The sequence below is a fragment of the Astyanax mexicanus genome, unplaced genomic scaffold (genome assembly GCF_023375975.1).
Source record: "Astyanax mexicanus isolate ESR-SI-001 unplaced genomic scaffold, AstMex3_surface scaffold_39, whole genome shotgun sequence".
NCBI lineage: Eukaryota > Metazoa > Chordata > Actinopteri > Characiformes > Acestrorhamphidae > Astyanax > Astyanax mexicanus.
Window position 1 is genome coordinate 492,501 of NW_026040049.1, and position 27,500 is coordinate 520,000.

The 27,500-nt window shown below is 45.8% G+C and overlaps 1 protein-coding gene across 1 annotated transcript in view; it reads right to left on the bottom strand.

The window, feature by feature from the left end:
* akap9 (A kinase (PRKA) anchor protein 9) overlaps positions 1-27,500 on the bottom strand; it is a 142,231-nt gene that overhangs the window by 52,757 nt on the left and 61,974 nt on the right. The window contains exons 12-22 of the mRNA XM_049473550.1: positions 21,420-21,519; positions 20,328-20,398; positions 20,066-20,135; positions 18,363-18,594; positions 17,921-17,969; positions 16,158-16,250; positions 15,312-15,470; positions 10,681-10,785; positions 5,804-5,925; positions 4,409-4,554; positions 2,812-3,053 (exon numbers count right to left, since the gene is read on the bottom strand). Of these exons, the coding sequence (XP_049329507.1) occupies positions 2,812-3,053; positions 4,409-4,554; positions 5,804-5,925; positions 10,681-10,785; positions 15,312-15,470; positions 16,158-16,250; positions 17,921-17,969; positions 18,363-18,594; positions 20,066-20,135; positions 20,328-20,398; positions 21,420-21,519 (1,389 nt within the window). The remainder of the gene's footprint in view (positions 1-2,811; positions 3,054-4,408; positions 4,555-5,803; positions 5,926-10,680; positions 10,786-15,311; positions 15,471-16,157; positions 16,251-17,920; positions 17,970-18,362; positions 18,595-20,065; positions 20,136-20,327; positions 20,399-21,419; positions 21,520-27,500) is intronic.

Consider the following 27,500-nt stretch of genomic DNA (forward strand, 5'->3'; position numbering starts at 1 on the left):
CACACTATACACACACACACTATACACACACACACACACACACACACACACACTATACACACACACACACACACACACACACACACACTATACACACACACACACACTCTACACACACACACTATACACACACACACACTATACACACACACACACTCTACACACACACACTATACACACACACACTATACACACACACACACACTATACACACTATACACACACATTATATACACACATTATATACACACACACACACACACACTATACACACACACACACACACACACTATACACACACACTATACACACACACTATACACACACACACACACACACACACACACACTATACACACACACACACACTATACACACACACTATACACACACACACACACACACACTATACACACACACACACACACACACACTATACACACACACTATACACACACACTATACACACACACACACACACACACACACATTATATACACACACACACACACACACACACTATACACACACACTATACACACACACACACACACACACACACTATACACACACACTATACACACACACACACACACACACACATTATATACACACTCTACACACACATTATATACACACACACACATACACACACTCTACACACACATTATATACACACACACACATACACACACTCTACACACACATTATATATACACACACACTATACACACATTATATACACATACACACATTATATACACATACACATACACACACTCTACACACACATTATATACACACACACATACACACACATTATATACACATACACACATTATATACACATACACATACACACACTCTACACACACATTATATACACACACACATACACACACTATACACACACATTATATATACACACACACTATACACACACATTATATACACACACACACTATACACACACATTATATACACACACACACACACACATACACACACTATACACACACATTATATACACACACACACTATACACACACATTATATATACACACACACTATACACACACATTATATATACACACACACTATACACACACATTATATACACACACACACTATACACACACATTATATACACACACACACTATACACACACATTATATACACACACACACATACACACACATTATATACACACACACACTATACACACACATTATATACACACACACACATACACACACATACACACACATTATATACACACACACACATACACACACATTATATACACACACACACACTATACACACACATTATATACACACAAACACACATACACACACATTATATACACACACACACATACATACACACACTCTACACACATTATATACACACACACACACACATACACACACTATACACACACATTATATACACACACACACACATACACACACACACACACATACTATACATACACACACACACACACACTCTACACACATTATATACACACACATTATATACACACACACACATACACACACATACACACACATTATATACACACACACACATACACACACTCTACACACACATTATATACACACACACACACATACACACACTCTACACACATTATATACACACACACACATACACACACTCTACACACATTATATACACACACATTATATACACATACACACACTATACACACACATTATATACACACACACACATACACACACATACACACACATTATATACACACACACACTATACACACACACACACACATACTATACATACACACACACACACACACTATACACACACACACACACTATACACACACACACACTATATACACACACACACACTATATACACACACACACACTATATACACACACACACTATACACACACACACACACATTACACACACATTACACACACATTACACACACACACACACACACTATACACACATATTATACACACAAACACACACACTATACACACTATACACACACACACACTATACACACTATACACACATATTATACACACAAACACACACATACACACACACACACAATACATACACACAATACATACACACACACTACACACACACTACACACACACACACACACAGGGACTGGATGCTGCAGTCACGAAAACAAGGTCCTATGCAAATCCCCCTGTATTTATAGACAGAACTGACTCCGCCCACTGATAAACAACACAACCACCAAACAACCAATAAAGAAACACAGTAACAGATTAAAACAGCACAAGCTCCGCCCACTGCGGCTCAAATCCATCCAATCCAGTCAATACAGGTGAGCACAGAACTGCTCTGTACACGGCTTCACAGCAAGCGGCTGGTGGATACGGACAGGACAAAGCTGGACAGGACGGGAATGGACAGTGCAGAGCTGGAGGGGACGGGGTTGGATGGTAGAGGGTTGGTTGGTACGGGATTGGTCGCGACGGGGTTGGTCAGGACAGGATTGGTCGGGACGGGGTTGGTTGGTATGGGGTTGGTCGGGACGGGGTTGGTTGGTATGGGGTTGGACGGGACGGGGTTGGTCGGGACGGGGTTGGTCGGGACAAGGTTGGTAGGTACGGGGTTGGTCAGGACGGGGTTGGACGGGACGGGGTTGGACGGGACGGGGTTGGACGGGACGGGGTTGGACGGGACGGGGTTGTTGGTACAGAGTTGATTGGTACAGGGTGATTGGTACGGGGTTGGATGGTGTGGGTCAGTACGGGATTGGTCGTACCTGGCTGGTGGTCTCTGTGATGGTGAACAGCAGTTTCTCCACAGCGCTCTGCAGTCTGGAGCTGATGCTGCTCAGATACTCCTCCCTCTCCAGCTGAAGCTCCGCCCCCTCCGACTGAAGACCGACGCCGAGCATCATCTGTGAGAGCTCCAGTCCTTCGTCCGTCTCCGTCTCCGCGGAAAACACACTCGCGTCGTCCGCCGCTGTCGTCTCGCTGCCGTGGAAACTCTCAGAGGAAAAGTCTGGAAAAATAATGTATAAAATTTAAATATGAATTTAATCATTTAACATTAGTAGTTTATTAGTAAAATAATAAAATAACAGGAAACCAGTGATGGAGATCATGAGCACAATGAGTGAAAGCAGAAGGGAGGTGTTTCTGATAAAGTGGCCAGTGTTTAGTTATAATAATGTATAATAATATTTGAGCAGGGTTTGTGTGTGTATATAGAAGCACTCCCGCAGTGTAAACACCTGATTACGGTCACATGACGCGCAGGAGACAGGTGTTAATGGGGATAATGGTGGTTAAACAGGTCAGCGGTTCAGAACCGGTCCGACCGGATCCGTCGCTGTTCCGGTTCTGGAGGACAATCAGTTACGCCATATTACCCTGAGATTATTCTACAGGGTGTCTCCTTCTGAACGCTGTCCCCATTCAGCACAGGAACACTACGCCTACCTTCACCTACTGTCCCCCCGTCCCTCACCTTCACCTACATCTACTGTCCCCAGTCCCCTACCGTCCCCTGTCACTTACCTTCACCTTCATCTACCGTCCCCTGTCCCTCACCTTTACCTACATCTACTTATTTACTGTTCTCCATCCCTCACCTTCACCTACATCTACTGTCCCCTGTCCCCTACCGTCCCCTGTCCCTTACCTTCTTCTACCGTCCCCTGTCCCTCACCTTCATATACTCACCTACCTTCACCTATATTTATCTACCGTCCCCCGCACTTCACCTTTACCTTCTCATTTACCGTCCTTCACTTTCTGTTTTCCCTATTATTACATTATTATTACTTATTTACAATTATTTTATTGACAGATCCAAAGTGTCTACTCAAATTAAACACTAAACAGTGTGTGTATAAATGTGTGTGTGTGAGACAGAGTGTGTTTGAGTGAGTTCAGTAATGCAGTCCTGCAAGTTACAAATAAAGGTCATAATAAATGTCACACAGTGTAGAGGTGTGTACTTGTTTTTATATACACCATAAACACATATTCTAGTGTATAGGAGTGTTTATTAAGGGTGTTTATATACTAATATCTCTTATTTTAGTGTATAGGAGTGTTTATTGAGCGTGTTTATAGGCTAATGTTTCCTATTCTAACGTATAGGAGTGTTTATAAAGGGTGTTTATAGATAATACCTCCTATTATAGTGTATAGGAGTGTTTATTGAGGGTGTTTATATACTAATATCTCTTATTTTAGTATATAAGAGTGTTTATTGATGGTGTTTATAGATTAATATCTCCTATTCTAGTGTACAGGAGTGTTTATTAAGGGTGTTTATATACTAATATCTCCTATTCTAGTGTATAGGAGTGTTTATTGATGTCGTACAGTATAAAAGTGGTGAAGTACCTCTGGAAGTAGACTGCTGCTCTCTGCTGGATGTTTCTAGTAGTGCCTCTACATGGCGACCAATCGTCTCCTCGGTTGCAGCTGTGGTCTTTAATACATCAACTAGAACCTGACGCAGTTTTTCATTGGCTTTCTTCAGGAGATTCCTACACAGAGCGAATCAAAAACAACCATATTTACCTTAAAGGTGTTTTAGTGTTAAAACACAATAAAGCACTAAGGATTGTGGTCCTCTACACCAGAACTTTCAGTACTAGAGTCCAGGACCAAAGATCAGGACATGTCTGGTCTGAGTCAAGTAGCAGAGTTCAAGACAAAAACTAAGACCAAGACCAGGACATGTCTGTTCCGATTCAGGAGCAGAACTTTCAGTACTAGTCTTGATCTTTGTCATGGTCACGCTACTACTGAAAGTCTTGGTCCTGACTCAGACCAGATGTGTCCTGGTCTTGATCTTGGTCTTTGTCTTGGGCTCTACTACTGAAAGTTCTGGTCGTGACTCAGACCATAGGTGTCCTGGTCTTGGTCCTAGTCATTGTTTTGAACTCTACTACTTAAAGTTCTGGTTCTGAATCAGACCAGAAATTTCCTGGTCTAAGTCTTTTTTCTTGGACTATACTACTGAAAGTCTTGGTCCTGACTCAGACCAGACATGTCCTGGTCTTTTGTCTTGTTCTTTCTTTTGGACTCTAATACTGAAAGTTCTGGTTCTGACTTGGACCAGATGTCTATTGGTCCTTGTCTTTGACTCTACTACTTATAGTTCTGGTTTTGACTTAGACCAGAAATGCCCTGGTCTTGTTCTTTTTCTTGGACTCTACTACTAAAAGTTCTGGTCCTGACTCGGACCAGACACGTCCTGGTCTTGGTCTTAGTCTTTGTCTTGGACTCTACTACTGAAAGTTCTGGTCCTGACTCAGACCAGACGTGTCCTGGTCTTTGTCTTGGACTCTACTACTAAAAGTTCTGGTCCTGAGTCAGACCAGACACATCCTGGTCTTGGTCTTAGTCTTTGTTTTGGACGGTACTACTGAAAGTTCTGGTTCTGAATTAGACCAGACATGTATTGGTCTTTGTCTTGGACTTTACTACTGAATGTTTTGGTCCTGATTAAGTCCAGATGTGTCCTGGTCCAGGTCTTCGTCTTGGACTCTACCACTGAAAGTCTTTATCCTGACTCAGACCAGAAATGTCCTGGTCTTGGTCTTAGTAGTTATCTTGGACTATACTACTTAAAGTTCTGGTTCTCAGTCAGACCAGAAATGTCCTGGTCTTGGTCTTAGTCTTTGTCTTGAACTCTAGATGTGTCCTGATCCTGGTCCAGTTTAAACCTCGTTAATGAAGTCACTGCCTCTGCTGTTTTATGATGTAATGGTGAGGTAGTTATTGACTCACCTTTCGGTTGTGATGTAATCAGAGGAAGACTCCATGTCTTGTGAAGACAGCTGTGACATCACATCCTCCTTCATCTCCTTTACCTTGTCCCTCTCCTCATCCGCCTCTTCTCTGTCCTGCAGCTGAGGGACGGGTAACAGGGACAACACAGACAGGAACCCCGTCATTTCACCCGCACACACTGATCACTCTCCCAGAGTCTCTACCGCACACACTGATCACTGTCCCAGAGTCTCTACCGCACACACTGATCACTGTCCCAGAGTCTCTACCGCACACACTGATCACTGTCTCTACCGCACACCACACACACTGATCACTGTCCCAGAGTCTCTACTACACACACACTGATCTCTGTCCCAGAGTCTCTACCGCACACACTGATCAATGTCCCAGAGTCCCTAGCGCACACACTGATCACTGTCCCACAGTCTCTACCACACACAACACACACTGATCACTGTCCCAGAGTCTCTACCGCACACCACACACACTGATCACTGTCCCAGAGTCTCTACTACACACACACTGATCTCTGTCCCAGAGTCTCTACCGCACACACTGATCACTGTCTCTACCGCACACCACACACACTGATCACTGTCTCAGAGTCTCTACTACACACACACTGATCACTGTCCCAGAGTCCCTACCGCACACACTGATCAATGTCCCAGAGTCCTTACCGCACACACTGATCACTGTCCCACAGTCTCTACTGCACACACTGATCACTGTCCCAGAGTCTCCACCGCACACAACACACACTGATCCCTGTCCCAGAGTCTCTACCACACACACACACACTTAACTCCAGCACTGTCCCAGAGTCTCTATCACACACACACACTGAGCACTGTCCCAGAGTCTCTACCGCACACACACACTGAGCACTGTCCCAGAGTCTCTACCGCACATCACACACACACTGAGCACTGTCCCAGAGTCTCTACAGCACACAACACACACTGATCCCTGTCCCAGAGTCTCTACCACACACACACACTGAGCACTGTCCCAGAGTCTCTACCGCACACACACAAACACACACTAAGCACTGTCCCAGAGTCTCTACCGCACACACACTCACTGAGCACTGTCCCAGAGTCTCTACCGCACATCACACACACACACTGAGCACTGTCCCAGAGTCTCTACCGCACATCACACACACACACTGAGCACTGTCCCAGAGTCTCTACCGCACACACACACACACTGAGCACTGTCCCAGAGTCTCTAACGCACATCACACACACACACTGAACTCCAGCACTGTCCCAGAGTCTCTACCGCACATCACACACACACACTGAACTCCAGCACTGTCCCAGAGTCTCTACCGCACATCACACACACACACTGAACTCCAGCACTGTCCCAGAGTCTCTACCGCACATCACACACACACACTGAACTCCAGCACTGTCCCAGAGTCTCTACCGCACATCACACACACACACTGAACTCCAGCACTGTCCCAGAGTCTCTAACGCACATCACACACACACACTGAACTCCAGCACTGTCCCAGAGTCTCTACCGCACATCACACACACACACTGAACTCCAGCACTGTCCCAGAGTCTCTACCGCACACACAGTGTATAAACAAACACTCAGTCAAATTTGCACACAGAGCTCTGTTCATAGCCTCGCCTTGCTGCTATAGCAACAGGTGCACCCGTGTTTATTGGCTGCTGTGGAGACAGGCTCCACCTCCTGGTGTTCAAAGTGAATAACAAGGGATAGAGTGAGACAGTGTGATAGAGATGAAGAGAGAGAGAGAGAGAGACAGAGAGAGAGCTGCAGAAAGAGAGAGAGACAGAGAGAGAGAGAGATGCAGAGAGAGAGAGAGACAGACAGAATGAGAGAGAGAGAGATGAAGAGAGAGAGAGAGACAGAGAGAGAGATGCAGAGAGAGAGAGACAGACAGAATGAGAGAGAGAGAGATGAAGAGAGAGAGAGATGCAGAGAGAGAGATGCAGAGAGAGAGAGAGAGAAACAGAATGAGATAGAGAGAGAGATGAAGAGAGAGAGAGAGAGAGAGAGAGAGAGAGATGCAGAGAGAGAGAGACAGACAGAATGAGAGAGAGAGAGATGCAGAGAGAGAGATGCAGAGAGAGAGAGAGAGCTGCAGAAAGAGAGAGACAGAGAGAGAGAGAGATGCAGAGAGAGAGAGACAGACAGAATGAGAGAGAGAGATGAAGAGAGAGAGAGAGATGCTATACTATTTAATTTTATTTTAATTTTTTATTTTTATTTTATTTTAAATGTCGGCCACTTCCCAACTACGTGGAATGAAGGACTCATAACCCCTATTTTCAAAACCGGAGATAAATTTAACCCAAACAATTACAGAGGAATTTGTGTAAGTAGTAACCTAGGTAAGATATTCTGCAGCATCCTGAACAGCAGAATTACACAATTTCTAATAGAACATGACGTTCTGAGTAAAAATCAAATTGGCTTTTTACCAAACCACAGAACATCAGACCACATTTTCACCCTCCACACGCTCATTGATAAACATGTAACTCAAAATAAACACAAAATCTTTACCTGCTTTGTGGATTTCCAGAAAGCTTTTGACTCAATTTGGCATACCGGATTATTTTATAAACTTATTGAGAACGGTGTTGGGGGGAGAACATATGATGTAATTAAATCGATGTACTCACAAAGTAAATGTGCAGTTAAAATTGAAAAGCTCAGAACAGACTTCTTTCCACAGTCACGAGGAGTAAGACAAGGCTGTAGTCTGAGCCCCACTCTGTTTAATTTATATATTAATGAATTGGCAGAAAAATTGGATCAATCCAGTAATATACCTGGTCTTACTTTGGGTGACACCGAGGTCAAATGTCTTCTTTATGCAGACGACCTCGTTTTACTGTCCCCTACGAGAGAGGGACTACAACAAAGTCTCGAAATGCTGGAGGACTTTTGTCACACATGGGCTTTGAAAATAAACCACCAAAAAAACAAAATCATGGTGTTTCAAAAAGGGACAAAAAGTCAGGGGAATTTAAATTTTAAAATTAATAACACAAATATTGAATATACTAAAACATACACATATTTGGGTATAACATTCAGTTGTACTGGAAGTTTTGGCTTGGCTGTGAAGGAGCTCAAAGAAAAAGCGAGAAGAGCTATTTTTGCCATTAAAAAATCTGTTAAATTTGAAATTCCCATTAAAATCTGGCTAAAATTATTTAAATCAATAATAGAACCCATTGCATTGTATGGTAGTGAGGTTTGGGGACCCCTCACTCAAAATGATTTTTTAAACTGGGACAAACACCCAGTTGAAACTCTGCACACAGAGTTCTGCAGGAATCTCCTCAGTGTGCAGAGGAAGACCCCGAACACGGCCTGCAGAGCAGAATTAGGACAGTACCCTCTAATAATTAACATTCAAAAAAGAGCCATAAACTTCTGGAAGCACATTAAATCTAGTGACCCCCACTCACTCCACTATAAAGCACTGACCTGCCAAGAGCTGAACATCCAGAGGAGTCCCCTAACCCAGCTGATCCTGAATCTCACTGACCTAACACACACCACCCAGCCCCACTACACACTCGCCCAAAACATTAAACCCAACCAAATTATTACCCAACAAAAACAGAAATACATCACACACTGGACTGAGACAGTAAAACAGCAGCACAGACTGCAGTGCTATTCGGCTCTGAACCGAGAATACACTCTGGCAGATTACCTGACAGAAATTAAAGATAGAAAACTGAGAAAGATGTTGAGCATGTACAGACTCAGTGAGCACAGCCTGGCCGTGGAGACCGGCCGGCGCAGGCAGAACTGGACACCCAGAGAGGCCAGACTGTGCTCTCACTGTGAGCTGGCAGTGGTGGAGACAGAGCTGCACTTCCTCACAGAGTGTCCAAAATACCACTCCATCAGGAGTTTATACTATAGGAAATTTAGCAGCGTCGCCCCCGAGTTCCTACACTGCACTAATACACACAAACTGCCCTACATACTGGGAGAGAGCAGAGAGCTGATCACACTCGCTGCCCAATACATTACAGCCTGTCACAACCTGAGAGACAACCAGTGAGACCGTCCACCAATCACTAATATCTGTACTTATATCTGTAATATGTTATATTGATATTAATATATTAATGTTACCTCTTTTACTTCTATTAATCTAACTTTAACATGCTTTATTACTACTTTTACTTATTTTCTTTATTAATAACTCAACCTTTTTAATATTACTGTTTTTTTTTTCTTTCTTTCTTTCTCTCTAATCTGTAGATTTATTTATGTATTTTATTTTTGTTATTATTAGTATTTTTTTTATTATTATTATTATTATTATTATTTTATTATTTTTTTTTTTTTATAACGTCTGTTTACTTGTATTATTAATTGCTTTGGCAATAGTGTATGTAATTACATTCATGCTAATAAAGCACCTCTGAACTGAACTGAACTGAGAGAGAGAGAGAGAGAGATGCAGAGAGAGAGAGAGAAACAGAATGAGATAGAGAGAGAGATGAAGAGAGAGAGAGAGAGACAGAGAGAGAGATGCAGAGAGAGAGAGAGAGAGAGCTGCAGAAAGAGAGAGACAGAGAGAGAGAGAGATGCAGAGAGAGAGAGACAGACAGAATGAGAGAGAGAGATGAAGAGAGAGAGAGAGAGAGAGAGACAGAGAGAGAGATGCAGAGAGAGAGAGAGAGAAACAGAATGAGATAGAGAGAGAGGGAGAGATACTCTGTAGTCTTTTGTGTTCACAGTCAAATTTTTCTTCAAGGGAATCCTTTACATATTATATCTCATTAAAAACACACCGACACACACACACACACTCTACACACACACTGTAGGTGATATGTGAGTGTTACCGTGTCGGTCTGTGTGCAGCTGCTTTGCATGCTGGGACGGTTTATCTTCTGTCTTTGGTTCTGCTCTTCTTCCTCCTCCTCTTCCTTCTGCTCTGCCTCCCCCTGCTGGACAAACACAGGTGATGCACTCAGACATACAGTATAGCCGAACTGCGTAGCGTAGAGTGTAGAGCAGGGTCACTAATAAACACACAACACACACTCTCTCCATCTACCTGTCTACCTCCTTACCTGCTGATCTTCTGCAGACCTGTCTACCTGCAGACCTGTCTACCTCCACAACTCCCTACCCCCAGAACTCCCTACCTCCAGAGCCCTCTAACTGCAAAACTGTCAACCTACAGAACTGTCTCCTTCCACAACTCTCCTACTGCAGATCCACTTTACCTCCAGCACTGTCTACTTGCAAAATTCTTATCCCCTAGAAGTGTCTACTTGTAGACCGGTCAACCTGCAGACCTTTTTACCTGCAGATCTCCATCTTCATCTACCTCCCTACCTGCAGACCTGTCTACCTGCAGACCTGTCAATCTACAGAACCGTCAACCTCCAGATGTGTTCTTCCACAACTGTCCTACCACAGATCCACCTAAACTGCAGACCTGTCTATTTCCAGACCTATCTACCTCCTGACCTGTCTACTTCCAGAAGTGTCCACAAGCAGATATGCCTAACCTGGAGACCTTTTTACTTTCAGAACTCTCAACCTCCAGAACTGTTCAACCGTCGATCCACCTAACCTTCAGACCTGTCTATTTGCAGAACCATCTACCTTCAGAACTGTCCAACCGTCGATCCACCTAACCTTCAGACCTGTCTATTTGCAGAACCATCTACCTTCAGAACTGTCCAACCGTCGATCCACCTAACCTTCAGACCTGTCTATTTGCAGAACCATCTACCTTCAGAACGGTCCAACAGCAGATAAACCTAACCTGGAGACATTTTCACCTTCAGAACTCTCAACCTGCAGAACTGTCCTGTTGATCCACGTAACAAGGAGGCATTAGTCAACTCGCAGGCCTACTGGCCTGAAGATTGAAGGTAGGTCTCCCTGAAGAATTTTTGTCCAATCTACCAGCAAACCTCTCAACCTGCCGAGGTCTTCTTACAGGTGATCCTCAGAACTCTCTACCTGTCGACCTGCCTTCTCTTAGTCCTGTCTATCTGCAGGTGTGCCTACGTGAGGAACATACGCCATCCCACCTCCAGCGTTTACACTCACTCCCACACAGACACACACCTGATGATCATATGTAAACCTGAAGAGTAAGAACAGTCCTGGACCGGCGTTCTTACTCTTCCCCATATGATCTTCTCTGGCTGCGGTTTCTAGACGTTGAGGTGGGTCTAGGGTGTTCTGGGGGTCTACCTCTACTTGAGCTACAGCAGGGGATAGAGTACCTCCTCCAGCTGTGTGGACAGGGTGTGAATGTGGGAGGTCAGCTGGGTCAGGTGGTCTCTGTGGTTCTCCAGCTGAAGAACATGAGAAGATCGGAGCTCCTCCAGAACCTGAGCATGTTCCTCAGCTTGCAGGGCGAGTTCATACTCTAGCTGAGCCAACAGGGCCTGAGCTTCATCTGCACCTTCATCACCTTCATCACTGCTGTTACCTTCATCATCTTCACCATCTTCATCACCATCATCATCACCATCATCTTCACCATCGTCACTGCTGTTACCATCGTCTCCATCACCGTTACCAAGACTGTTTCCATCAACATCACTCCCAGTAGAGTCGTCACGGCCTTCTCTGTGATATTCTCCACAACAATCGACAGAATCTTCCCAGTCTTCTACTGCAGAACCTTCTTGTGCATGTCCTGCAGAACCATCTTCGGCATGTCCTGCAGAACCTTGTTGTGCAAGTCCTGCAGAACCTTCTTGGGCATGTCCTGCAGAACCATCTTCGGAATGTCCTGCAGAATCTTCTTGTGCATGTCCTGCAGAACCTTCTTGGGCATGTCCTGCAGAACCTTCTTGGGCATGTCCTGCAGAACCTTCTTGTGCATGTCCTGCAGAACCATCTTCGGCATGTCCTGCAGAACCATCTTCGGCATGTCCTGCAGAACCATCTTCGGCATGTCCTGCAGAATCTTCTTGTGCATGTCCTGCAGAACCTTGTTGAGCATGTCCTGCAGAACCTTCTTGGGAATATCCTGCAGAATCTTCTTGGGCATGTCCTGCAGAACCTTCTTGAGCATGTCCTGCAGAACCTCTTTGGGCATGTCCTGCAGGATCTATTTGGGCATGTCCTGCAGGATCTTCTTGGGCATGTCCTACAGAGCCTTCTTGTGCATGTCCTGAAGAACTTTTTTGAGCATGTCCTCCGTACTGTGTTTGGTATTCAGCTTCTGTAACTCTGTACTGTCCTGCATGCCTTTCCTTGTGATCATCTTCTCCAGGATCTGATCCAGATTTGATGGAACATCTGTGATCTTCTTCAGAATTGTCTTTGTCACATTCTTTATGATCTGCAGAACCTCCTCCATGATCTTTTCCAAAAGTTTCTTTGCAATCTCCTCCAGAATGCTTTTGCTGGTTTTGCCCAGAACCTTCTTCATAATCTTCTGCAAGATCTCCTCTAGAACCTTTTTGATCTTTGACAGAATCTTCTTTGTAATCTTTTCTAGGACATTTTCCATAATAGCCAGAATCTTTTCTAAGGTTGTGATCAGACAATTCTTCATGTTCATCAGTACCTTCTCTATTATCTTTTCTAGAAACTTTTCCATGTTTTTGTCCAGAACATTCACCCTGAGAATCTCCAATAACTCTTGTATTTGCTTCACTGTCATCGTGGTGTCGTCCAGTCTGCCTGGTGTTCGAATGTCTCTGCGGATCTTCAGGAGGTTCTTCTTCGTCCTGCTGTGGATTCAGTTGTGTGTATTAGTCTAAACTCTACAAAAGTAGCCACCTTGTCCTGGAGATCCACCTTCACCTGCAGCTCTAGACCCTAACTCGGCTAATCGGCTGCTGTTTGTGGAGGTTCTTAAGTGAAGTCAGATCAATTGTTTGTATTTATTGGAAGTTCTGCAGGAAGGTGTATCTCTAGGAACATGGCTGGACACCACTGCTCTACGCTAGAGGTTCTCAAACTGTTCCACCTCAAGACCCACCTGTAGATACCTAGAACACATGATGACCCACAGCACCATTCAAGCTAAAGTAGTGGGACACCTGCTCTTTCACAGTTCCTAAAGTATTAACACTATTAAAAAAAGAGATTACTCTGCTTTTATTGGAGTAACTGTGTCTACTGTCCTGTACTGTAAGGATTTGACACAGAACCCTCGCTCTGACTGTACTGTCCTACTTTCAGCTGCTTTACCCAGCAGTCAAGTGTGGACTTCTGAGAGGGGAAGACAGTGGACGAATTAGTGCTCAGATAAGTGAGAGTGTGCGCGAGAGTGCACTGAAGCAGTACATGCAGAATGAAAGCCAGGCTAAAGACGGGGCTGACAGATCAGATAAGAGTAACACTCTTAGACAGGGGGCGCTGTTCTGCACTCAATACACACATGAGGCAGCTAAGATTAGAGTATAATCTCCAGCTTCATCTTTGTCTGTGTGTGTGTGAGTGTGCGCGCGAGCGAGAGTGTGCGCGAGTGTGATCTGATGAAAGCCGCTCTGTAGTGAAGAGCCGAGAGCGCTTCTGATAAACTGAACTGGCTGTTCTGAAGAGCTTCTTCATCTACGTACAATCAGTCCCAAAAACAGCCTGGCACCAAATATCCCCCCATATACCCCCCTACACACCCCCCCACATACCCCCGTCCTACCACCAGCACGAGTACCACAAGTACCACACCCCCTCAACCCAACCTCCTCCCACTGTATCTGTAGCAGGGTACCTACGCTGCACCCTACATGTAGCCCGGTACCTCTGCTGCACCATAGACATAGCCGGGTGCTTATCCGTACTGTACATGAAGCCGGGTACCTACACCATACTCTACATGTAGTCAGGTACCTACATCACACCCTACAGGTAGCTGGGTACCTACACATAGCCTGGTACCTACGCCGCACCCTACACATAGCCGGGTACCTAGGCTGCACTCTACACATAGCTGGGTACCTACGGCGCACCCCACTAGGGTGGGTTTGGACTATAGTTAAACCAGGTCAGGACCGGTTCTGGTCCAGTGTGAGGGTAAGCGTTTGTTCTGTGACTCACCTCCAGAACCTCCAGCTATGCATACCTTACATGTAGCCGGGTACCTACACCATACTCTACATGTTACCGAGTACCTAGCCCTTCCTCTACATGAAGCCAGGTACCTATGCCGCACCCTAGACGAAGCCGGGCACCTACACCGTACCCTACAGGTAGCCTGGTACCTACACCGTACTCCACATGTAGCTGGGTACCTATGCCGTACCCTATACATAGCCGGGTATCTAGACCTTACTGTACATGAAGCCAGGGAGCCTAGACCGCACACTACATGTAGCCGGGTACCTACACTATACTCTACATGTAGCCAGGTAGCTATGCCGTACCCTACACGTAGCTGGGTACCTACGCTGCACCCCACTAGGGCGGGTTCGGGTCTATATTTAAACCAGGTCAGTATCAGGTCTGGTTCTGGTCCAGCGTGAGGGTAAGCGTTTGTTCTGTGACTCACCTCCATAACCTCCAGCTTGTTTCTGAGCAGCAGGAGCTCCTGGTCTCTCTCTCTGAGCTCCTCCTGCAGTCGCTCTCGCTCGGGGTCCGGCTGCTGTCGCCGGCCGAGCCGAGCCCGTTCCGTCTGCTGAGCGAACTCCACAGACATCTGCACGATCACCTGCAGAGGAGCCCAACCAATCAGAACCCACACTTAGCCTGAGAGCTTCTCTGAGGTTCTGAGTGTTTGAGGTCTGTCCACAGGTGTGGGATGGTGTTCAGGTCAGTGTAATAATCAGGGCAGAACCGTCCCATGATCCTCCTGAAGCAGTGCATTGTGGATGTTGAGGTAAGTTTATCCTGCAGTGCAGGCTCCGCCTCTTTTCAACTTCAGCTGTTCATAGGTTGAGAGATGTTTGATGGGTCTCTAAGAATCCAATATTCCGCCTACCAGTTAAAATGCTCCCTGTGCCACAGCCTGATGCACCCACCCCCATGTTTAACAGCTGGAGTTCTGCACCTTTATCTTATCATTTATCTTTTACATCTTAATATATCTTTGTGTTAAACTGCTTAGATCGAACAGGACTCGTTTCCAGGTGGTTGGTGAGTCATGGTGGTTGTCATGGTGATGCAATTGTACAGGTGTTGATAGGTAGATGCTACAATGTATCTACGTTAATTTTACGATTACGAATTACACAAATCAGGCCGAACGATCTGGAGTGTGAACGATAGATAGAAATCTACTGCAGGACGGGTTTAACAGTGAAAATACAACAGAAATGTAACAAACATTATTATAATCAATAAAACAATAGTAACAGTTTTAAAATAAAAATAAATTAATATATATATTTTAATTTACCTTAGCGATGTCCTCCTCTCTCTGCCTCTGCAGATCCTCAGTGTCTCTCGCCCCTCCCTCCCTCACTCTCCTCCCTCCATCCAACTCATCTAGCTGCAGGAGAGAGAGAGAGAGAGAGAGAGAGAGAGAGATACAGAGAGAGACAGGGATAGAGAGAGAGAAAGAGAGAGAGAGAGAGAAAGGTTTAGTTAGTGAGTGAATGAGTTCTTTATACTCCAGCTCTTCTCCTCTACACTCATCCACTGTAGCCCCTCCCCCTCTCTCCTGACTCACATAAAGTGATAGTTTGACCCTCAGACCCACCAGATCCCCCAACCAACATATACAGTAAGTCAGGAATTAGCATTGTAGCTGAGAGGCTAACGAAGAAGTAATGATAGAGTATACCCCACCAATTAGCACCGCAGCTATGAGGCTAATGTAGCTAACCAGCAATAGAGGCTTATAATGAAAGAATACCAACTAGCATTGAAGCTAGAAGGCTAATATAGCTAACAAGTAAAGAATGTTTATACCCACCAATTACATTGCAGCTAGGAGGCTAATGTAGCTAACCAGCAATAGAAGCTTATATCAAACCAATTAGCATTGCAGCTAGGAGGCTAATGTAGCTAACCAGCAATAGAGGCTTAAAATGAAAGAACACCAACTAGCATTGAAGCTAGAAGGCTAATATAGCTAACAAGTAAAGAATGTTTATACCCACCAATTAGCATTGCAGCTAGGAGGCTAATGTAGCTAACCAGCAATAGAAGCTTATAATAAAAGAATACCAATTACCACTTTCAGTTATCATTTGCATTAGCTTCATGATTTCAGTGTTAATTATTTGGGTATAAGATTGCATTAATTATTAGCTATATTAGCCTATTAAGCTTTAATTACACATTAGCAACATTAGCATTCTAATGTAAAACTGAGGTGGAGGAAGATAAGGTAAGTAGATTAACTATCACTTTAATCAGCCTCATCCCTCTATCCTACCTGCTCTCCCACACATCTTCAGAATCCTCCCCTTCTCTTCTTCCTCTCTCTCTCTCTCCATCACTCTCTCTCTCTCTGTTATTCTCCTCACAGTGAGGGGAGAGGAGGAGTGTGAGCGGGAGAAAAAGAGGAGGAGTGAGGTGGGCGAGCGAGGGAGTGAATGGGTGAGAGAGTGACGGAGAGAGAGAGAGAGGGGTTCACTCATGTGTGTGTGATCGGGGTTTCACGCTGCTCTGAAGCTGCAGCCATCATCTCACACACACACACACACACACACACACGCACACACACACACACACACAGGGTCTCGCTCACACACACACTCACACACACACACACACACACACACACACACACACACACACACACACACACACACAGGGTCTCGCTCACACACACACACACACACACACACACACACACGCAGGGTCTCGCTCACACACACACACACTCACACACACACACACACACACATGCTCGACTTGCACACACGCACGCACACACACACACACATTCTCGCACACTCAGATACACTCACACACGCCCCCCTATGTTTACCTCTCTCTCTCTCTCTCTCTCTCACTCTCTTTTTAAGGTTAATGTTTCTCTTTTTTTCTCTCTCTCTCTCTCCCTCTACTTTTCTATTAACGTCCCTCGCTTTCTCAGTGATGATGAGATCTGGGGCAGCTAATAGCTAAAGGCTACACACACACACACACACACACACACACACACACTCCATGTGTGTAGATATTAAGGTCAGAAAAGCTCACACTGACCTGCTGCAGCTCTGCCCCCTGCTGGCCTGGCAGCGGTACAGCCGGGATACTGGAACAGAAACACACACACACACATTACACACACACACACACACACAATTTATACACACAAACATTATAATAATAAAAAAAATTAAATCAACACACATCAAAGTGAACTGTAACTGCTCCTGTTATCCTGTAGGGGGCAGCAAACACCACATAATGCAGAATATTTCAGAACCGGGTTTATAACTGTGCTGAACTGTAAACTGATTCTACTGCTTCAGCCCACTGACCCAAACCGACCCGCAGCTTTAATAATTCAACCAGAGAAACCTCTACCTGCCACCTGCCACCTGCCACACACACCTCCTGTCTACCAGGTGTTCCAGCTACTGCAGTAATTTTATAAACACTACAGAGTGCTCCACAGTGTTTGTTCTTGTGACTGTAGTCGTACCTGTAGACGGCGTCGGCTCCAGTCAGTTCCTGCAGTCGGTTCTCCAGCAGGATGACCTCGGTCCGGTAGCGCTCCTCCGTCTCCTGGGCCTGTTGGGTGTAGTAACTCCTCAGGCGCTGGATCTCCTGCTGGTGCTGCTGCTCCTGAAGCTCCTGCTGCTCCTGGAACTCCAGCCTCAGCATCTTATCCAGCTTCTGACCAGGAGAGTGATTGCCTTCCCCCTCCGGCAGCTCTGTACAGAGAGAACACCGAGAACACGTCACATTAACCACTTTTACACTGCAGAGCTCAGCGGTTCTGAGTACAGAGGGGAACAGATTTAGTGGCTTTTCCACATAAACCTGATTCAGAACGGAACACTTACAAACTGGGCAGAGCTCGTTTTTCTCACCACGCTTAGCTAAACATAATTGGGAAAACAGAACCGTTCAGTGAAAGGGGCTTAAAAGATCAATGGATCTACCAATGAGGACAAGGGGTGGTGCGGGACGCGGCCAGCCGGGGGTGACTCCGAGGGGTGAAGCGGGATGAGGTCACTGAGGGGTGATACCGGGCGAGGCCGACCAGGGGGTGATGCGGGAGGAGGCCGACCGAGGGGTGATGCGGGAGGAGGCCGACCGGGGGGTGATGTGGGAGGGTTGGGTTGGGTAGTCGAGTTTAACGCCACATCAGCTCGTCGGCTATTTCGCGGCAGGAAAGGTACTGTCTAATCACAAGGTTCTACGATCTAAGCCATTGCAAGGCAGACAGACACAGACAAACACACAGACACATTCACTCACACACTCACACCTAAGGGGCAATTTCAATCAAGTTCCAATTAGCCTGAACGTGCCGTCTTTGGACTGTGGGAGGAAACCGGAGAACCCGGAGGAAACCCACGCAGACACGGGGAGAACGTGCAAACTCCACACAGAAAGACCCGGGTCGCCCCAGCCGGGAATCGAACCCAGGCCGTCTTGCTGTCAGGCGGAAGTGCTACCCACCGCGCCGCCCTGATGTGGGAGGAGATCGCTAGTGGGTGAAGCCGGACGAGGTCACCGGAGGGTGACGCTGGGGGGTGAAGTGGGACGAGGTCGCTAAGGGGTGATACCGGGCGAGGTCATCGGGGGGTGATGCGGGGCAAGGTCGGCCGGGGGGTGAAGCGGGAGATGGCCGACCGGGGGATGATGCGAGGCGAGGTTGCCCGGGGGGTGAAGCGGGGCGAGGTCGACCGGGGGTGAAGCGGGGCGAGGTTGCCCGGGGGGTGAAGTGGGGCGAGGTCGACCGGGGGGTGAAGCGGGAGATGGCCGACCGGGGGATGATGCGGGGCGAGGTCGACCGGGGGGTGAATGCGATGCGAGACAAGTTGCTGAGTGGTCAAGCGGGACGAGGTGGCTAGGGGGTGAAAGGGGTGATGGAGGACAAGATCGGGGTTGATGCAGGACGAGGCCAGCTGTAATTATGTGATTATGTTATGAGAATGGTAGTGATGTGGGACGAGGCCAGTGTTTAGAATTGTCCGTGGGAACACATTCAGTGCAGGAGGCACCGGTCACATATCCCACAGGTCAGTGCAGCATTCTTTAGAAACAGGGTCTTGGGAGATGATATATCAGACACATCAGCGTATACGTCAGTATAATCATACCGCCTCAGATCAGCCTGTAACAGTATTTACAGTAAATAAACAGGCAGGATCAGAGTATATGTAGTATATTTACGGTAATGGAGGCGGGGCGCGGCGGCGGCGTGGACGTCTTCACTCCTCGCCGTCTGATCATCACACACCATCTGGACACACAGAGGAAGCATATGTAGCCGATCACATACGGTAAACCCACACAGTACAGCAGATCCATATGCATGTGTGAGAAGAGTGGGCGGGTTCTGTTTATTACTGGTATTAATACAGTCAGCGCCGCAGAAATCATCTGTTCTTATTCCTTCTGATCCAAAACAGAAACGATTAGCGTCACTCCTCACCTGATCCAGTGAACTGAGCTCCTCAGAGACGCCGTCCCTAACCCTGCAGGACTCGGGGACATCTCCGGAGACTGAAAGAGACAAAACTGACGCATTAGGATCAATGATCCCGCGGGACGCGGTGAAGAGTGTCCTCTGAAGCTCGGAGCTCCGAGAGAGACGAGCCTTTATGTTCAAACTGAGATAAGAGACCAGCGACCCCCCCCCCCCCCCAGAGCTCCACACCCACCCCCGCGTTTCACAGCTCCATTAATAATAGATCAAACTCCCCGTGCCACACGCTGCCCCCCCCCCTCACCTGCTACCTGTCTCACACTCACCTGTACCCACAGATACGTCCTGATCTTATCGTGTGAACAGACTGGGAACAGACTGACACACATATATTCTAATTAATTAATATTTTATAAAGTATTTCAAGTCTATTTTTCAGGTCCAATCCTGTTTTTACCGCTGTGTTCTAGCAGAGCTTCCTCTGGTGAACTCTAATCTCCAACTACAAATATTATTTTAAAAAAAAGGGCGTAAGAAAACTACCCACCAACAAGCCACACCCTCTCCTCACCTGCAGCCACACCCTCTCCTCACCTGCAGCCACACCCTCTCCTCACCTGCAGCCACAACTTAACACACTTTCAGAATTTATACCTTCTCCAAACCTGAGGCCACACCCTCTCCTTACCTGTGGCCACACCTTGTTCTCACCTCTGGTCAAACCTTCTATTCACCTTTGGCCACACCCTCTCCTCACCTTTGGCCACACCTTCTCCTCACCTTTGGCCACACCTTCTCCTCACCTGTGCCCACAGCTTCTTCTTACCTATAGCCACACCCTCTCTTCACCCTTGGCCACACATTTGCCTCATTTTTGGCCTCCTTACCTGTGGCCACACCTTGTTCTCACCTTTGGCCACACCCTCTCCTCACCTGTGGCCACACCTTCTATTCACCTTTGGCCACCCCTTTCTCCTTACCTTCTCCTCACCTTTGCCTCATTTTTGGCCACACCTTCTCCTCAGCTTTGGCCACATTTTCTAATCACCTAATTACCTAATCAGGTGGCCACGCCCTCTCTCCAGCAGGTAAGCTCACCTGTATGCTGAGTCAGGTTCTCTCTCAGCAGCTCCAGCTGTGCAGCGTGAATCTGATTCAGACTGATCCTCAGAGCCTCCATCTGCAACCGGCACTCCTCCTGCAGAGAACCACAGAACCAGAGAACCTCAGAACCTCAGGGTGAGACTGGAACAGCAGAACTGACAGATACTCTAGCTCTTCTGTAGGTTCTAGATAGGCTGAACTAAACTGGAGGTCTAAGCCAGGAACAGCTTAACTGTTCTACAATGTTCTGCAATAACAGAACGGTCTTATCTAAAATCTACAGCTTAGATTCAAACATCCTAAAGAACCACAGTAAAAACAGTGACAGCCTATCTAGAACCTCCAGAAAAAGGAGGTGGAGAACAGAATTAGTTCTGTACGTGTTAAGTCTGATGGTCTTTAGTTCTATCAGTGCTGACCAATGGGAGAGCTGGATTAGCTGAATCTGATCAGACGCCACTGAGAGAAGACTAGTGTTTTTAATCCTTTATTGTCCATTAGAACTGAATACAGTACTAGAGTCTAGAACTCTACAGATTCACTCAAATCAATTACAGGAACATAATCGACTCTCAGGGTTCTTTACTGGGTTCTAGAGAGTCACACTTAAGGGCTAAGTACCACCTGAAGGACCTCCTGAAGATTTCACATTATTTTAGCTTCTAAAAATTTAAACCTGAATTATTACATTTAAAATTTACTTTAAAATCAATTAATTCAGGTAAACTGACGTCACTGGTGGTCAAATTTATAAACAACTCTATAAATCTCAATAATCCAACTCCCTGAACAAGCTTTAGACTAGAAACCAGGCTGTCGCTTTAATGAAAGGCTGAGACAATACGCTAATATTGGTTATTAATTGACTATTTTAACCAAATAATCTTGGATTTGTCTCATTTCACTAATCAAAAAGGGGGTTTCCAAATCTCGTGTAAAACTCTGAAGACAGCGGGCGTTACCAAATAAAATATTTTAAGCTTTATTTCTTTAATTTAGAAAAAATGTTTTCTAAGAATCGATTAATCAGAAATTAGAAACTCAGTTTAGTCTGTATTTATGACCCAGACCCATATAAACAGATAAATACAGGTAGATTTATCTCCAGACTGAAGAGAACCGGGGGAACAGAGAACACCTGGGATTTAGCATAACCTGGAGGCGGAGTGGAGGGGGGTATTATACTCCACACAAAGCCCCCCGGGGTGAGGGGTGGGGGGTGATGGAGCTGCTGCTCTCTGATTGATGTATTAAAGCACTTTAGTGAAGCTGCATAATAAACCACTCGAGCGCTAGCATCCGCTAATAACACAGCGCTACACGCTAACCACACACAGCTAACCACCATTACACTTATTACTATTATTACTATTATTATTATTATTACTAATATCATTATTATTACTAATATCATTATTATTACTAATATCATTATTATTACTAATATCATTAGATTTGATATATATGATATAAATCATGTTGAGATTACTGTTTAACACAGAATATCTCAAACTGAATTTACTGACCCAATACTGACCACACTGCTTACACACACCATCCCACACACACACATACTACTGACCTATACTCACCTATACTACTGACCCACACTACTGACCCACACTACTGACCCACACTACTGACCAACACTACTGACCCACATACTACTGACCTATACTCACCTATACTACTGACCCAATACTACTGACCAACACTACTGACCCACACTACTGACCAACACTACTGACCAACACTACTGACCCACACTACTGACCCACACTACTGACCCACATACTACTGACCTATACTCACCTATACTACTGACCCAATACTACTGACCAACACTACTGACCCACACTACTGACCAACACTACTGACCCACACTACTGACCACACTACTGACCACACTACTGACCTATACTCACCTATACTACTGACCAACACTACTGACCAACACTACTGACAACACACTACTGACCCACACTACTGACCAACACTACTGACCCACACTACTGACCACACTACTGACCACACTACTGACCACACTACTGACCTATACTCACCTATACTACTGACCAACACTACTGACCAACACTACTGACCAACACTACTGACCAACACTACTGACCAACATGACTGACCAACACTACTGACAACACAATACTGAACTATACTCACCTATACTACTGACCCATTACTACTGACCAACACTACTGACCAACACTACTGACCACACTACTGACCAACACTACTGACCCACACACTACTGACCACACTACTGACCACACTACTGAACTATACTCACCTATACTACTGACCCAATACTACTGACCCAACACTACTGACCAACACTACTGACCCACACACTACTGACCCACACACTACTGACCCACACACTACTGACCACACTACTGACCAACACTACTGACCAACACTACTGACCAACACACTACTGAACTATACTCACCTATACTACTGACCCAATACTACTGACCCAATACTACTGACCAACACTACTGACCAACACTACTGACCACACTACTGACCACACTACTGACCACACTACTGACCCAAAAATACTACTGACCTATACTCACCTATACTACTGACCAACACTACTGACCCACACTACTGACCCACACTACTGACCCACACTACTGACCTATACTCACCTATACTACTGACCAACACTACTGACCAACACTACTGACCAACACTACTGACCAACACTACTGACCAACACTACTGACAACACAATACTGAACTATACTCACCTATACTACTGACCCAATACTACTGACCAACACTACTGACCAACACTACTGACCAACACTACTGACCAACACTACTGACCAACACGACTGACCAACACTACTGACAACACAATACTGAACTATACTCACCTATACTACTGACCCAATACTACTGACCAACACTACTGACCAACACTACTGACCAACACTACTGACCCACACACTACTGACCACACTACTGAACTATACTCACCTATACTACTGACCCAATACTACTGACCCAATACTACTGACCAACACTACTGACCAACACTACTGACCAACACTACTGACCACACTACTGACCAACACTACTGACCCACACACTACTGACCACACTACTGACCACACTACTGACCACACTACTGACCAACACTACTGACAACACACTACTGAACTATACTCACCTATACTACTGACCCAATACTACTGACCCAATACTACTGACCAACACTACTGACCAACACTACTGACCAACACTACTGACCACACTACTGACCACACTACTGACCCACACTACTGACCCACACTACTGACCCACACTACTGACCCACACATACTACTGACCTATACTCACCTATACTACTGACCAACACTACTGACCAACACTACTGACCACACTACTACTGACCTATACTCTCCTATACTACTGACCCAACACTACTGACCAACACTACTGACCAACACTACTGACCACACTACTGACCCACACACTACTGACCACACTACTGACCACACTACTGACCCACACTCACCTATACTACTGACCCAATACTACTGACCAACACTACTGACCTATACTCACCTATACTACTGACCCAATACTACTGACCAACACTACTGACCTATACTCACCTATACTACTGACCAACACTACTGACCAACACTACTGACCAACACTACTGACCACACTACTGACCCACACTACTGACCCACACACTATTGACCTATACTCACCTATACTACTGACCCAATACTACTGACCAACACTACTGACCCACACTACTGACCACACTACTGACCAACACTACTGACCAACATTACTGACCCACACTACTGACCTATACTCACCTATACTACTGACCCAATACTACTGACCAACACTACTGACCCACACTACTGACCAACACTACTGACCACACTACTGACCAACACTACTGACCAACACTACTGACCCACACACTACTGACCACACTACTGACCACACTACTGACCACACTACTGACAACACACTACTGAACTATACTCACCTATACTACTGACCCAATACTACTGACCCAATACTACTGACCAACACTACTGACCACACTACTGACCACACTACTGACCCACACTACTGACCCACACATACTACTGACCTATACTCACCTATACTACTGACCCAACACTACTGACCAACACTACTGACCAACACTACTGACCAACAGTACTGACCACACTACTGACCACACTACTGACCCACACACTACTGACCTATACTCACCTATACTATTGACCCAATACTACTGACCAACACTACTGACCAACACTACTGACCAACACTACTGACCACACTACTGACCCACACACTACTGACCACACTACTGACCACACTACTGACCACACTACTGACCCACACTCACCTATACTACTGACCCAATACTACTGACCAACACTACTGACCTATACTCACCTATACTACTGACCCAATACTACTGACCAACACTACTGACCTATACTCACCTATACTACTGACCAACACTACTGACCAACACTACTGACCCACACACTATTGACCTATACTCACCTATACTACTGACCCAATACTACTGACCAACACTACTGACCAACACTACTGACCCACACTACTGACCCACACTACTGACCCACACACTACTGACCAACATTACTGACCCACACTACTGACCTATACTCACCTATACTACTGACCCAATACTACTGACCAACACTACTGACCCACACTACTGACCCACACTACTGACCCATACACTACTGACCCACACACTACTGACCCACACTACTGACCTATACTCACCTATACTACTGACCCAATACTACTGACCAACACTACTGACCCACACACTACTGACCCACACTACTGACCCACACTACTGACCCACACACTACTGACCTATACTCACCTATACTACTGACCCAATACTACTGACCAACACTACTGACCTATACTCACCTATACTACTGACCCAATACTACTGACCAACACTACTGACCTATACTCACCTATACTACTGACCAACACTACTGACCAACACTACTGACCAACACTACTGCCCCACACACTATTGACCTATACTCACCTATACTACTGACCCAATACTACTGACCAACACTACTGACCAACACTACTGACCCACACTACTGACCCACACTACTGACCCACACACTACTGACCAACATTACTGACCCACACTACTGACCTATACTCACCTATACTACTGACCCAATACTACTGACCAACACTACTGACCAACACTACTGACCCACACTACTGACCACACTACTGACCAACACTACTGACCAACATTACTGACCCACACTACTGACCTATACTCACCTATACTACTGACCCAATACTACTGACCAACACTACTGACCCACACTACTGACCAACACTACTGACCACACTACTGACCAACACTACTGACCACACTACTGACCAACACTACTGACCCACACACTACTGACCACACTACTGACCACACTACTGACCACACTACTGACAACACACTACTGAACTATACTCACCTATACTACTGACCCAATACTACTGACCCAATACTACTGACCAACACTACTGACCACACTACTGACCACACTACTGACCACACTACTGACCCACACTACTGACCCACACATACTACTGACCTATACTCACCTATACTACTGACCCAACACTACTGACCAACACTACTGACCAACACTACTGACCAACACTACTGACCAACACTACTGACCACACTACTGACCACACTACTGACCCACACACTACTGACCTATACTCACCTATACTACTGACCCAATACTACTGACCAACACTACTGACCAACACTACTGACCAACACTACTGACCACACTACTGACCCACACACTACTGACCACACTACTGACCACACTACTGACCACACTACTGACCCACACTCACCTATACTACTGACCCAATACTACTGACCAACACTACTGACCTATACTCACCTATACTACTGACCCAATACTACTGACCAACACTACTGACCCACACTACTGACCCACACACTATTGACCT